At 39.5% G+C, this 16,256-nt stretch overlaps 2 protein-coding genes across 2 annotated transcripts in view; one reads left to right on the top strand and one right to left on the bottom strand.

Moving 5' to 3' along the window:
• The first annotated feature begins 2,361 nt into the window (after nucleotides 1–2,361).
• Nucleotides 2,362–5,382, top strand: LOC117388123 (B-cell receptor CD22-like). Its single transcript, XM_033985595.1, has 6 exons — nucleotides 2,362–2,680; nucleotides 3,106–3,399; nucleotides 3,504–3,764; nucleotides 4,270–4,363; nucleotides 4,949–4,988; nucleotides 5,053–5,382. The coding sequence occupies exons 1-6, from the start codon at nucleotides 2,362–2,364 to the stop codon at nucleotides 5,380–5,382; spliced, it is 1,338 nt and encodes a 445-aa protein (XP_033841486.1).
• Nucleotides 5,383–12,854: 7,472 nt separating this feature from the next.
• The window catches only part of LOC117388120 (B-cell receptor CD22-like), a 37,986-nt gene continuing 34,584 nt past the window's right edge, over nucleotides 12,855–16,256 (bottom strand). Inside the window, exons 10-13 of the mRNA XM_055230227.1 lie at nucleotides 13,321–13,399; nucleotides 13,136–13,172; nucleotides 12,998–13,072; nucleotides 12,855–12,924 (exon numbers count right to left, since the gene is read on the bottom strand). Coding sequence (XP_055086202.1) covers nucleotides 12,862–12,924; nucleotides 12,998–13,072; nucleotides 13,136–13,172; nucleotides 13,321–13,399 — 254 coding nt within the window. The 3' untranslated portion in view covers nucleotides 12,855–12,861. The remainder of the gene's footprint in view (nucleotides 12,925–12,997; nucleotides 13,073–13,135; nucleotides 13,173–13,320; nucleotides 13,400–16,256) is intronic.

Here is a 16,256-nt window from a genome sequence, read left to right as displayed (position 1 = left end):
ATGCTCTTTATATTGGTCTGAACCAAACTTCTCATGCACGGCTTCAACTTGTTCAAAACACAGCTGCTCGCCTTTTAACTGGTAAAAAAAAACGAGAACACATTACACCTGTTTTGATGTCCCTACATTGGCTCCCTGTCTCTTATCAAAATGACTTTAAAATCCTTTTGTTTGTCTTTAAATGCCTTCACGGCCTCGCTCCACAGTATCTGTCCGGCCTGCTTCAACCCCATGCTCCTGCTCGCTCACTCAGGTCTGCAGGTCATTCTCTGTTAGTGGTCCCCAATGTGAGCAGGAAACTTCGAGGGGGCCGTGCCTTCTCTGTGGCTGGTCCCAAACTATGGAACGCGTTGCCCCTGCATCTTAGACAGGCTGAGGCACTTTCTACTTTTAAATCAGCTCTTAAAACGCACTTTTTCTCTTTAGCTTTTCATTGATTTTTTGACTTTTATAGTGTACAGTGTGTATTTATTTATTTGTATGTCTCATTTATCTGTGTTTTTAAAATGTCTGTTGTGTACTGCACTCTGGTCAGCTCTGTTGTTTTTTAAAGTGCATTAGAAATAAAGTTGGATTGGATTGGAATAGTTTATTTGTGTATAATTATGTGAAATAATCAAATTATTTCAAATTTCCCAATAACCAGTTATTAATAACAATGATTTGATTTGTTTGCATTGTCAAAAGTGAACCTGTAATTGAAGAATATGTGTTAGTATTGATTTGTGACTGATGTTTGAGTGACTTTGCTCTCATGAGTAAGAAGTGGTCGAGTGGGACAAAAACGTGTTTGTGCATTTCCAGCCCGTTACACATGGATTTGTTGGGGCGAATAAGTGCCCCTTTTGTTCAGGACAGAAGTCAGTGTTTTGTTCATAACAGTTTTGGTATTGATTGAAAGGACTGAAATGATTGATATGTGACCAAGTAATTACTTAAATATTACACAGAGACATTAAATAATTACAAACAGGAGCATTTATTTAAACAATTCATAAAACTGGCTTTTATTTCCTAGATATATATAGATTTCTTAAAATGTCTGACAGCACCTTTGAAATGTAATAATTTCTGGACTGTAGACTTAGGCAAAGTCAACAGCAAAGAAAAGACAAAGAGTTGAAATGCAAACCCATTAAAATATAGGCCCAAATAATCATTAAATATAACTACGGGGAACAGTGTCTGGCTCCTGAGTCAAATTAAAGTTGTACACTACAAAACAAAGACAGTATCAGTACATATCAAACAATGTCAAGTAAACTGTGAATCATCACATCATTGAAAATATCTTACACAAAGCATCGACAAACTCCTCAAACTGGAGGCCTGTCGGTGTCTGTGACCTGGTGAATATGTGGACGTTATGGACTCATTCCTACCGTTCTGCTTATTTTGAATGGCCTGTACCTCATGTGTTGGTCAAAGTGGCCTATGTGCAAAGTCACTCCCAGAGCTGAAGGCAGGTGACTGACACTTTGGCCTAAATAAAAATCAAACTATTGCTTGGATTATTTTGAGCTCATCTTTGAGTTCAGTCGACATACGGGTCAGTGCTTCAAACTCTCGACCTTTACCGCACTCTGCGCACAGCAGTGAGGACGAATGAAAGGCCTGGGTTTCTCACTCACTGTCATTTAAAACGTTTGCCGCTCCACAACTTCCTGTTTCCTCCTTTACCATTTCACATATAGTTGGTTTATTTAGAATTGGCTTAAAAAAAATAGGTATAGATGTATCATTTTGCTATTTCCAGACTACGTGGCCTGTCAATGGAAACAGTACGTCCCAACAGGGGGAGGGTCTTTTGATTTGGCAACAATAAGTCCATCAATTAAACAGGAATCAAGACCATGGGACAGGCATGTTTATTATTGTTAAAAAGTAGAAAGATAGAATTGAGACCAGTCACTAAGAGGAAGTCACTGTTATTCCACTTAAACTAACTCAGAGGAGCTGTAGATTCTTCAGGATTCAAGCCTGTTCTAGTGGTATATTTAAGATTACTATGATTTATTAAACCATTTTTATATTTTATTACTTTTTTTTTTTTTTTTTTTTTGCAGATTCTGCCCTTTGGAAATATGTTTATTCAGATGATACTAATCTTACTGCTGAGTTCAGGTGAGTTCAGATTGTTTTAATATTGTTATATGTTAAATGTGAGCACAAAGTGGAGCCTTTTCTCCACACAATAATTTAGCTTTATATTGTAAGAATAAACATGACATGAATGATTACATGGTGAACACCTGTGTGTACTCTGCATTTTCTGTTACTGTCATTTTAACCATTGCATGTTTTACAGGAGCTGATAGTTGTGATAAAATAAATAATTTGAACTTTACAACTCCAAGTCCAATGGAGGCTCTGAGTGGCTCCTGCTTGTGGATCCCATGCACCTATAAACCTGTAAATACAAATAAAGACATAAACACTGCAGACCCTGTCACTGGCATTTGGTTTAAAGGTGGTCGTTGGTCACAGTATAAGTTTTCAGTCAGTGGAGACTCCAGTAAGTCTTATCCCATGAACATCACTGGCAACCTGAAAAACAAAAACTGCACCACAATGTTTTATAATTTAAGCAAAACCCACAATGACACATATTACTTCAGAGTAGAGAACAGTCGTTTTACGGCCACAGCTGTTTGTGACTCTCTTCAAATAAAAGTCACAGGTAAGATAGCAGCTTTTTTTTAATAATGAATTTATGGTATTACAAGGCAGAGTGAATTAAGAAAACGTTATATAGAAAAGGATCATCCTATTGCAATGCATTTTATTTAACAAAAGACATAGCAATTCAAATTTATTAGACTCCAACAATACCATGACAAACAGATGAATTGTTTTTTTGTTTTTTTTATCTCAGCGCCACATTATTTTTAAAAATATATTTCAATTTTAAGTCTGAGAGAAATAAAAGGTAGACTTCACATTATCCAAACATATTCTTTTGATTCAGATTCTATTCATTTAGAATCTAAACGAATTAAATGGGGTATTTCTTAATTATCTCCTCTGCCATCTGACAAGCATCAGTGTTGATTAACTACTTCTGTTATTTCATTTTGTTTTTCAAATTCTTGTCTCCCTTCTCAGACTCTCCCTGGAGCCCCACAATAGAAGTCTCTGGTAAACAGACAGAGACAGAGGTGGTGACTATAACCTGCTCAGCTGTCACTCCCTGTCCACACGCCCCTCCTCAGCTCACATGGGATCTCCACCAAGGCACTGCTCACATCACAGAGACCAACGGGACATTTACCACTAAAATCACACAGAACATCACTCTGACAGACGCCCATGATGGACTAATGATAAAGTGTAATGCAGCGTATCCTGTGAGTGGAGGATTCAAAATGGCCGACAGTAACGTGACTCTCAGTGTCTCATGTGAGTGAAACACACTGATGGATTCAGTCTGTTTACATTGAGATATTACTGCTGTGCCTGAAATGTTCCTCAGTATGGCATTAAACGTCCCTGTGTGTCCTCAGATGGTCCTAAAAACACCTCAGTGGAGGTCAGTCCGTCCAGTTCACTGTCAGCAGGTCAGTCAGTGACGCTGAGCTGCTCCAGCAGAGCCAAGCCTCCTGTCCACCACTTCACCTGGTTCAGACACAGCTCACAGGGACCAGCCAATGTCAGCCAGGGACACACGTACAGCTTCAACCTCACTGAAGAGGGACAGTACTATTGTGTGGCCTCAAATACACTTGGACATGAATTATCTCCAGTCATTACACTGAATATAACAGGTATGTCATCCTAAAGTGCAGTATTGTAATCACTGGAAACTGTTTTAAACTCACCAGGCATTCTCGAAGTTTACATTACATAAGAGAAAAAATGTTACCTAAAACCATTGTGTGAATTAATATTTGACTCAAAAAGTAATGTGCAGTGCTCTAGTGCAGAGTAACATAAAAGTAACATAGGAACAAAAAACTCAGTCCTAATTTTAACACATATGTCAACCATCTCCAAAGATGTTCCACCAATTAAGGGGCAATGATTCTGCTGTTTTTTCTTCTAAATTCAATTGGTTTTCACTCATGATCACAGTGAACAAGAGGGGGCCGTAAACGCATCCTTGTGGAACACATGTACATTTTCAGAATGACACTCTTAAACTTGACACTGCACTATATCCAGATGCACTGGGATGACTTCAGTCCACTGTAGCTCAGTAGTTTGTCTGGTTTATTGGGCCCAACATCTACCAGTATCTGTACATTTCTAATTCTGTCACTGTTTTATAAGGAACAGGCTCTTTTAGTGGTGATCTGTCATGGGAGGTCATTCTTGGAGCAGTTATTGGAGTTCTGGTGGTCATCTGCTTGGGTCTGTTTGTCTGGTGAGTAAACTTATAAGAATAACTATTTGTTTACATTTTTCTGTTTGCATAGGATTGTTTAGTGTGATGTGACTTCCAGGTCCGAAACACATCAGTTGATTTAAAACAATAGACAATGGACATTTCCTCTGTTTTTAGTCACAGCACATCTGATTTTAAAAAGGATTGCAAACATTTAATGCTAACAAGGTAAAAAAGTGTGACAGCCCCTTACTCATTTCATTATAGCCCTACAGAATGTTGTAATATCCCCTGAAACCCAACAATACTGATGAGTCCTCCTTGTTCAGGTCTTAGAATGGTTTGTTCTTTATGATCCAAGGACAAGTCCCCACAGACTATGGGCTTGTCTGATGGGTCAAATGTAGAGATGGAATTTCCCCACAAGGACAATTAAGTCTAGTTTGACATTTGAATATTGAAATTCCTCACTTTACATTGGACACATTTTGTGTCCTGTGTAACTTTTCTGGTGGAGGTTACACTACTGCTTGTCTCCATGGAAACCACTTCCCTTTAACTTCCCTGTAAACAAAATAGAACAGTGCCTTTGATACTACATACTACTTTATTGCTCTTTTTCAGGTGTTTAAAAATAAAATGCCAGACTCCCAAAGACGTACAGGTAAAATCTATTAAACACCTCAAAGGAGATCGAACAAACATGAAACATTTTTTGTCTGTTGCAGCAACAAACATCTGTACACGGAGTGGAAGATACCATCCATTATGGAGAAATTAACTTCTCCACCTTCAAACATTCTTCAAATATTAATCCAGACGATGAACCACAAGAGCAAACAGTCTACTCCCAGGTCAATATGTCCCAGGCTAAAACCACAGAAGAAGAAACCGTCCATTATGGGGAGCTTGACTTTTCTAAGTTGAGTCCTAAAGACGTCCCAAGCACAGAACAAGAGGACACTGTGTACTCCCAGGTTCAAGTATCAAAGCAAGACACCAGCGGGCAGGTTCAAGATGATTTTGAAAGCCTTTATGTCAATGTAAAGAAGAAATAATATTACATTTACTCAAAACAATCACATTCTGTTCAAAAGTGTGTGTGTGTGTGTGTGTGTGTGTGGGGGGGGGGGGGGGGGGGGGGGCGTGCCGGGGTGCGTGTGTGTGTGTGTGGGGGGGGGGTGTATGTGTGTAGGGGTGGGTGTGTGGGGGTGTGTGTGTGTGTGTGTGTGATGGTTGGGCTGGTGTCTTAGTGCTAATAGTAAACACTGTCATCTGCTGGTGGACTCACTTCAGCTCTGTCAGATAAAGCACAACATCTTTATATTTTATGTATTTAATCACATTATTCTTTCTTAAAACTGCAGTAACTTTTCTGGTGAAGATCATATCATCTGTTATTCTCCATCAAAATGTTATTGCTTTGCCTGGAATGTTCCACAATATGACATTAAACACATCTATCATTCATTTTTGTAATAATAGGTGTTTTTATCATTCAAGAGTAACCGAAAATCTATGTACAGTATTCTTACTATGAGGTGAGGCCTGGTGATGTGTTCTGCTCGTCTGCATGGAGATAGAAAAGTTTAATGCCAAACTGCGGAACATTTTGGGCAAAGCAATAACATCGCTATGGAGACAAGTGAGTGCTGTACCCTTTTCTCAAGAAGTTAGTGCAACTTTAAGGTCTAGTCATTTGTGTCTGGACTGTGTGACTCTCTGCATTGTGTAAAATACTTACTATATTTTTACTAACCTAATGATGCATGTCCTTGTACGGTGGGTGGAGCCAGAGGAAAAAACGTTTTAGTGCAGGAGTGTCCCAACTTTTCTCATTAAGGGCCACATATAAAAACAAAGCTGAGGGCCGATTTAGGGCCATAGACTGGTCACCAATACAGTGAATACTTCAAATCTGCGTTATTATTACAAGTTAGACTGAACCACTAGACCTTTACTCACGCTTACATCCTCACAGGACACATTAAATATTTGATATGGGCTTGTTAAAGTAGATTTTCAGTAATGTACAGTAAAAAAAAATACTGTTTAAAACCCCTTAGCATTCCGGGTCATTTTGGTGAAATTGCCTTTGTTCTGACCTCTCCAAATTAAAATAATCACCACTATTGAACCCTCAGTAGTAACTGCACTAGTTTGTGGTCTTTGTAAAGGTAACACCCTATAGTTTTACCCACAGTTGTCAGAATCACTGTAAGTTGGTCTGCTGAGCATTTATACACTTTGGAACACACAAAAAAATTTCTCATCCTCGCCAAAAAAAAATTGTGAAAATGAAGGTGTAGAAAGCTGCAGTGGGGACAAAAATACACTATATCTCAACTGACAAGATTGTTTACCACTTACATTTCAAATTTGAGGTCAATACCTATAAAAATGAGAGTTTTACAATCATTTTATCATGAGTAAGTCCAGGCCTCTCCAAACCTATCCGAATTAAGACATTTGGAGAACGTTTGGAAAAAGTGCAATAACTTTTGAATGTTTCAACCCACAGACATCAGTGAGGCTCTACTGAAAACTCACACTAAGAGGAATCTGTATCTGCACACCCAGCTGCTCTATTACTGTACATTTATATATCATATCAAAACACAATATAAAATGTATATTTGTATATAAAATACAGTCAAAACAAGTGGTATGGGTCAAAATAAATATATATTTACAAAGCACACACTGCAAACAATCAACAAACACACACACACTTCAAAATGTAAACAAACACACACTGGAAACTAAGAACACACTGTACATGATCGTACAGCGAGACAGTCATTCTGCAACAGTGGCTCAGTGGTTAGAGCTTTGGTCCCGCAACCCGAAGGTTGAAGGATCGGACCAATTTCTGTCATTAGTTCTGTCCTTAGTTCTGTCATTGTGTCCTTAGGCAAGACACTTCACCCAAGTGGTGTGTGCTAATGATTGGTGGTAACAAGCTAACAAGTTTGTTATGCGCTGAGGAATAAAGTTGGTGCTGCCAGAAGTTTATTATGCCTGAAATTGACAAAAGAAATGCAGAGAAGTGACGGAACAGATATCACTTTCCTGCAGCAGATTGGACATGGAGGCTCTAACTTCCTTTGTGGACATAATTTCTTGACTGGATTATATTCTCTGGACCTTTACGGAACGATTGAGACCAACTTTGTGTGAATATGTTGATGTTTGACAGAACCAGAGCGCTCAAAGGTAAGTGGAGTCCAAATCCACATTTCTGACTTCTCTGTAAAAACGGCTTTCCTGTCAGCACTGTGGTGATTAGAGGTGTAAATGGTTTACATATTCAGAAAGATGAATGCCGTAGCTTTCATTTGATGTGTAGATTGTTTGTGTGGGTGACGCAGAAATACACGTACATTGCCCGCGGGCGGGCCGTCGGAACGCTAAGTGGTTAAAGTAATATGGGCCAATTCACCTGGAGGCTTCAGGGCCACAGTTTGGGCATGTCTTTTTTAGTGTGTTTTGTAAATACTGTGTAGCCTAGCGGTAAAATGAGTGTTACCTTGTAAAAGAAACAGAAGTTAACGTGTATTATACAGTGAGATAAATGTCTGAATATGTGATTTCAATATAGTCAATAAAATGTAAAAACAGTTCATGTATTATTTCGTTAAAATTTTGTTACTTAGTTAAAATCATGTTGTTGGAGCTTTATGTATCTATCCTCATGTTTACTATTATTCTTATGTTATTAAATTGTATTGGTCACTGGGGGTATTCGCTCCGTATAGTCAATGCTGATTGGCTGATAGCGCGTAAGGGGCGGCACGTGACCTTATAGTCGATGCTGATTGGCTGATAGTGCGTAAGGGGCGGCACGTGACCTTACGCAGAGATAAGTTTTGGAAAGTTCGAGAAGCTGCTCTCTTGGACCGTTTGGAGCGCGGGAGGATCGGATTCCCCTGGAGACAAAAGACGTTAAAAAAGAGCCACGGATCCCAGAAAAGTGAGCGGGAGGCTTTGGGAGGAAGACCGGACTCGTGACTTTGTGAGCGGAGAGATTGTGGTGAGGTACACGGCCGGAGACCCGTCTGTCGGAGCGGGAGAGAAAGAGCGGGAGTTGTGACCAGAGGCGGCCGGGCGAGAGCGAGCCAGAGCGGGCGGGCGTGAGCTGAGCTACCGGTCCCTTTGAAAACCTTCCAGACCTTGGTATTTCAACGCACTCAATGTTTTCAAGTCTCAAACAGGCCTGCACCGTGTTTTCCGTTCATCTAAAAGCTCCAGTACCGTGAGTAAACTTGACAGTGTGTGAAGGCCCAGCAGAAGCTCAGAGGCGTTTTCCCGCGCTTCAGTTCCGTTGTTCTCTCCTGTGCACTGGTCCTTTAGCCAGTAAGCTAACAGGAAGAGAATACATGTTATTCTTGGTGTAAGGGGGGAAATTGTAATCCCAACATAAACAGTTTATTGGTTTTGGGAAAGGGACAAACTGTAATTGAAGGTGTTGTGGTTTCCTGCTAAATTTTTAAAGAAATTATTTGATGTTTAGAGGGTATTTTGTGTTATTTAGTCTATTTGCATATTCACATTTGGTCAAGGAACTGTTTAGTGATTAATTTGCCAAATTATTTATCTTACTCAATTTTATATTTGTAAGTTTGGGAAAAGTGGATAGACAGAGCATTTTTGAAACTATCTCATGCTCAGTCCTCCTGTCCCCCTGTCCAACTGTCCAACTACTCACTCAGTGTTCCAACATCTGCAAACAGCAACTGCTGTCACAACTTGAGACTGACGAGGTACAACACAAAATATGCTACGGCAAGAGGGAGCCAGGATTATTTTGTTTTCAGGGTCAAGGGGTTAAAAATATGCATTACTTAAAAAAATGAAATGTATTAATAGTTAGACTTTCATTTTAATTAAATATGGTGTTTACATATTTTAAAACTATCTCTGGGTCTCATTATTTTGAAATAGGTTATTATTTTGTAATAGAGATTTTCTGATCTAGGAACTTATTAACTTTGTGGGATCTGTAACTAAAACCAAATCCAAGGACCCTGTCAGTTTACTCCTGGAGGCAACCCTAAAATAAAATCCAGCAGGCTCGAGTAGATTCCAATCCAGATATTTTATTTCGGCGCAGGCATAATCCACACTGATTTTTTTATTTATTTATTTTTATTTATTTTATTTATTTGAAGGACGGTGTGCAGATACATTAAAAAGATGGCTGCACCAGATTTAGCAAAATGCTAATTTCCGTCTGTAGTCCTTGGTGTCACAAATATTAAACACAATCTCCTAAATATTACCTCTGCTAAGTGAGCTCTTGTACTAGTATAACACGTCACATCCTCTTCATGATTAGCTTGGTATGTCTCGACATAAACATGTCCCTCTGGGTTTACATAGGGTCAACAGACGTGTCATGTGTGCTTAGCTGGTTCTCTGAGTCCAAACATACATATAGCAGTTCAAAGTACTTATAGCAAATCTACCACAGTGGATCTCACAGGAGGCAAAACAAGTAATAGTACAATTTTTGTAATATTAAATCAAACAGTAATCTCACAACCCCCCACTCTCAAGTAACTTAGTGTTTGTACAGGTGCTACTCTATGTATATAATGTATAAATAATGTAGAATAAATGTGATATTGAACCCAATGAATACATGTAATGGCTTAAATGGAGCATGGTGTTTATTCCTTTACTGTACAGTGGTTCATGGCGACTTCTGATTTATTTTTTTGATTCTGTAAAATGTTTTAATAACTTTATGGTTTCTACTTTCAGTAAAAGATTTTAAATAAAAGGATAAGTCTTATGTTCATTAGTCACCACCTCCCTGATTATTCCTGAGCAAGATTTCAAACTTAAAAGTGGGTTGTCTATGGCAAAAATGAGTGAGAAATGTACTTCTGGACCTGGGGGTTGAGCGTCACTGTTGAGCTCTATATGTTACATTTTGATAATATACTGACAGCATCATAAAGCCTCTTTATTTTCCTTTTTACTCTGTTATGTAGAATATGTTTTGTATGAAGATGTTCAACAGCGCCTCTTGCTGGCCCGGTTGGGGTTACTGCAGATTTATTTATTTATTTTCTTCCAGCCACATAGTACTTTTTGGGTCGTGTGTGTAAATGCACAAGAACTGGTCATGGTCCGGATGAAGTGGATTAACTGACTTTTCTAGACTAAGGTACTTGGTTGTTTCATTGTTTCATATTGTTTTAAATAGAATTCCACTGCTACAATAAAACTGAAAAATCAATGACCACTTTAATAATCGTTTGTCAATGAGACACGTCCAAAAGGCATTTCATGACATTAGCATTAAAATTGTGATTTTAATCAATTACACATTTCCAAAAATCTCTGTACACAAAAGTCTATACCGTAAATTCCGGACTACAAAGCGCATCTCATTAAAAGCCGCACACTCTAATTTTAGAGAGAAAATCAGTTTTGTACTTGTATAAGCCGCACCGGATTTTAAGCCGCAGGTATCCCACGTAGTAATATGAAAAATTAGCTAAAAACGTTCATTATATCTTCTTATTACTGTAAGAAATGAGTCACTGACAGCGAGTGACAAGCAGGAACAACATCCACTATTTTCACTTTTATGTATATACAACCAAAAACCAATTTATTATATGAGATATTTACACAGAAAAATATTACATGTGAGGATTTTTTTTTTTTTTACTTTTTTTTATTTAATCCGCGTAACATAAACAAATATTAAATACGTATTGCTAATGCTTTTTTTCTAACAGTGCCTGTAATGCGGCAACCTTGAAATATACGTTTGTATCGGTTACACACAAATTACGTTGCTTATGTTTTTTTACTCAACAGTGCATGAACAGCATTCCAGTATCTCCTAATAACTGGTAAAAACATATACCAATATTGCATTCTGCCACAAAAGTCACTGATCGCCTTCTTCATCTTCCTCCTGCGCACTAAAACCATCAAAGTCCTCTAATTCAGTGTCCGAATTAAACAGCCTCAGGATATCACCACTTACTACAGTCTCCTCGTTTTCGATGTCACTTGAGTGCACGTCGTCTTCTTCATCACGCAGCAGTCCAGCCTTTCGGAACCCTTTGGTGATGGTTGATGTTTTGACACGGCTCCACGCATTTAGGATCCACTGGCAGACTTGATTTAAAGACGCTCTTCGCATGCGGCCTGTTTTCGTAAAAGATTTTTCACCACTTGTCATCCAAGCCTCCCACTCTTCGCGCAGTGCCACTTTAAATGCCCGGTTCACGCTGATGTCCAGTGGCTGGAGATACTTAGTGGTACCCCCAGGAATCACAGCTGGAATTGAGTTTGTGCTCTTGATGGCAGCTTTCACTGAATCAGTTACATGGGCCCTCATGCTGTCCATAACGAGCAATGCTTTTTTTCTGTGAAAAAAGCCGCCTGGTCGCTTTGAGTAGCACTCTCTGAGCCAATCCTTCATTACGCTCTCCACCATCCAACCTTTTTTATTGACTTTCACCACGATTTCGTTTGGGAATTTCTCCTTTGGCATTGTCAGCCGCTTAAAAATCACCATCGGAGGAAGCTTTAGTCCGGATGCTGTGCAGCTCAGAACACAGGTAAAATGCGTTCTCTCATGTCCGCTTGTTTTCAGTGTGATAGACGAGTCACCTTTTTTATTTACGGTTCGAGTGAGAGGCAGGTCAAATGTCAGAGGTACTTCATCCATATTTATGATATCATCTGGCCTGATGTAATTCTCCGTTATCTTTGTTTGAGTGAATGTGTGGAAGTTAGCAAGTTTCTCCTCGTAGTCAGGAGGGAGCTGCTGACACAAAGTTGTGCGTGCCCTAATGGACAGGCCTTTCCGTTTCATAAATCTAAAACACCACGATGGCCCACCTCCAAAATCTTCTATTTTCATTTCGGTGGCGATAGCTTTAGCCTTCAGTCTGATTTGTACAGTGGAAACACCGCGGCCGCCTGCTCTCTGTGTGTTAACCCAGTCTTCCAGATAGTTTTCAAGCTCGGGCCATCTGCTATGGTTACCTCTGAAAGCTTTTCTCGTCTTTTTGCATTGGTTCAGTTCTTCATGCTGGCGTCTCCACCTTCTCACCATTGATTCATTTATGCCAAGATTACGTGCGGCAGCTCGATTTCCTTCTTCAACCGCCAGAGTGATCGCTTTTAACTTAAAAACCGCATCATACGCTTTTCTTTTAGTATTTTCCATGTTGATTAGGGTTAGTACAAATGACTGATTTACAGTAGTTGTTACAGTGCGCTTGACTGATCATACAATTTCATTGGACCTCTGTGAACTACTCATCAATTTTATTGGTCAATTGTTGCTAGGCAAAATGTTTTTGGCGCCACGAAAAAAAAAAAAAAATTATATAAGCCGCACCGCATTATAAACCGCAGTCTTTAAAGTGTAGAAAAAAAGTAGCGGCTTATAATCCGGAATTTACGGTAAATCGTTTGTCAAGTCAGCTAACTAGAAAAAAGCTCAATTACTATAGTTGACTACTAAAATAATGGTTAGTTGCAGCCCTGCTCTTCAGCCTTCATCGATCTTCTCTTCTGTGTCTCGATGGAGAAAAATTGACATAAGGCGATTCTTCCGTTTCCTGTGGACAAGGAAATATAAAAATTGACTTCAATTGCTAAAGATAAATTGAATCTCTTCATCTTGTGACTCACCTGCGGCTGTGCGGTTTCCCTGGTCCATAATCTTGATTTTATAATCGAAAAATTAACATAATGTTCTTCCTCTTCCTGTAATGAAACATTATACAAAGTGAATCTGACAGTGATAAAGTGATTCAACTCACGGCTCACCTCTTCTTCTGGAGCCTGACATCTTGGTTTGAAATACCTAAAAACATCCGTAAATGTGATAAATGTCTCCAGTACCAGGCCCTATATGTTGAGGTACTATCACAAAATTGGCTTTTCCAATAAAATGGCCTAAACACCCAAGCCTGGTGAGATGTATTGGTTCATTGTTGATTTGTGATACTTACAAAAAAACAATTAGACAGACGACAAGCAGGAGGCCTATACCTGCACTGAGAATGGCATACCACGGGAAACCAGCTGGGTCTGAAAATGATTATGCAAAGTAATTCAGTGTGGACCGGCCAGTAGGGACGAGCACAGACATTTTGAGGGGCAGGTGCTCCAAGAAAACAAGGGCACTTTTTGTGTCAATTGAAATGAACTTATCCATGTTTTTAAAAAGTAAACTAATATGATTTTTGCCTGTTTAGAGGTTTCTTTTAGCTGTGTGCCTGAGAGTAGCAGAACTGAGACCAATAAGAATATTAAAAAATAAGGAAGCTTGGTGCTTGGTCCTCTCCTCTTCATTCTCTACATCCTCCCCCTCGGCAACATCATTCATCATCACGTTCTCCGTTTTCACTGCTACGCTGACGACATCCAACTTTACATCTCCACAACATCCATCAACCCCAGCATCCACTCCAGTCTCACCCACTGCCTAACAGACATCAAAAACTGGATGAATCACAACTTCCTCAAACTAAACAGCGACAAAACTGACTTCATCATCATCGGTCCACACAACATCGCCAAATCCTCACAACACTTCACCCTGCACTTCGACAACACCACACTCTCTCCATCCCCACTTATCCGCAACCTCAGTGTGCTCCTCCACCCCACTCTTTCATTTGAACCCCACGTCAGGCACATAACCCGGACTGCATTCTTTCACCTCAAAAACATAGCCCTTCTCCGCCCATCACTCGCCTTCTCTGCCGCTGAAACTCTCATCCACGCATTCATCTCATCCAGAATCGACTACTGCAATAGCATCCTCTACGGTACACCATCCAAAACCCTCAACAGACGACAGTACATGCAGAACTCCGTTGCCTGCCTCCTCACCCACACCCGCTCACGTGGACACATCACCCCTGTCCTCCACAAGCTCCATTGGCTTCCCGTCCCTCAGCGCATCCACTTCAAAATCCTTTTCATCACATTTAAAGCTCTCCACAACCTGGCCCCTCCTTACCTCACAGACCTGCTCCACCACCACACTCCATCTCGCTCCCTCCACTCCTCCAGCTCCAACCTCCTGTCCCTGCCCTGTAGGACCAAGCTCCGAACCTGGAGGGACAGAGCCTTCTCCATCGCTGCCCCCACCCTCTGGAACTCACTCCCCAAACCCCTCTGTGACTGCTCTGACCTCCCCACCTTCAAAAAAGAACTCAAAACTCACCTGTTCAAAATTGCTTTTAATGTTGTAAATTTTGTGATATTTTATTCTTTTATGTATTGTGAAGCGACTTTGAGTGTCTTGAAAAGCGCTATATAAATAAAATATATTATTATTATTATTATAGAGCAAAACCGGATCATGTGAGGGGGGGGGGGTCTGTGGGTTCTACCTCAGCAGCTTTTTGATAAAGTAGTTGTAATTTTCTATAATATGGGATGATTTAAGTGAAGAAAACCTATTTTTACTTTTAATACAGAACAATGGGATATATACAGTTGAAACCAGAAATTTACATGCACTATATAAAAAGACACAATGTTTTGTCTTTTTTTTTTTGTTCTGTTTTTTTTTTTCCTCACTGTCTGACATGAAATCAAACTAATCTATTCCTGTTTTAGGTCAGGTGTGTCTTCAAATACATCCACAGATGTGTCTCTAATTAAACTCAAATGTTGTCAATAAATCGATCAGAAGCTTCCAAAGACATGACATCTGGGTTTTCTCAGATTGTTTAAAGGCGTAGGAATTTTACCATATGTAAGATTCTGACTTTGAACAAAGTGATGAAAAATTGTCTAAAAGAATTCTTCTCATTATAATTTTAGTAACCTTCATTGACATAAAATAAGAAAAGTTTAATTTGATTTCACGTCAGATAGTGAGAAAAAAAAGCATTTGTGTTTGTATGTAACCTTCTGGTTTTAACTTTTAAATTGTACATCTTTATTAGACTTTAACAACTGGCCTACTTTTTATTGAAAAACTGCACTCTTCTGTCCGTGGTTCTCTGCTCCTCCACTGCTCTCAGTGCACTGAGTGAGCAGTCTCTGAGCTGCAGCCTTACGCTGGGCACAAATGTTCCAGACAACAGTCCAGTCTAAAACATTTGTTGAATCTAAAGACCTACTATTTCATCAGTTGTTCTTAAGGCAAAGGGGCTGGTGCTTGAGCACCATCTGGACTCTGTCTGTGCATGTTTCTGCTGGTCAGTATCAATGCAAAATGTCTCCACAATGTCCTGGGAAACACCCAAAGAGCATTTTTTATACTTTTGTATACCCATGTTTCATGAGTCTCCTTATTTATTTTATTTACATTTAATAAGACTTTTTTATATCTTCATGTTGGAACTAAACACTAAATCCACTGTTTTCACTAGTGAACTATGTATATGGTGTTGAATAGTATTATCTATGGTACGTACCGTAAATTTCGGATTATAAGCCGCTACTTTTTTTCCACGCTTTGAACCCTGCGGCTTTTACAGCAGTGCGGCTTATATATGGAATTTTACTGGATAACGGCCCCTGGGGGGCGCTCTCTAGCTGTAAACGTAAAAGTGAGACAGACGTGGGGAAAGATTCTGCTCTGAAGAATTCACTAGTTTTGATTTTGAACGATCATTTTGCGCATCATGAAATGGATATGATGCAGTTTTTAAGATAAAGAAACAGAAAGGAAACAGAGCAGGGGTCGGCCTTTAACACGCAAAGAGCCATTTGGACCCACTTTCCACGTAAAATAAAACACTGGGAGCCGCAAATACTTTTTGACATCTAAAATGAAGATAACACTGTATAATAACAATAATGTAACGGAATAATGTAGGTTTTACTTTCACGGACAAGCCTTCTACACGTGGCAGATAAATATGGCAAAAACAACTTAAGTGCATTAAAAAAATACAACTCACCAAACCGCTGCATCATGCGA

The sequence above is a fragment of the Periophthalmus magnuspinnatus genome, chromosome 20, assembly GCF_009829125.3.
Source record: "Periophthalmus magnuspinnatus isolate fPerMag1 chromosome 20, fPerMag1.2.pri, whole genome shotgun sequence".
NCBI classification, from domain to species: domain Eukaryota; kingdom Metazoa; phylum Chordata; class Actinopteri; order Gobiiformes; family Gobiidae; genus Periophthalmus; species Periophthalmus magnuspinnatus.
Note: the sequence above shows the minus strand (reverse complement) of the source record. Positions and strands in the feature narration are given on the sequence as shown.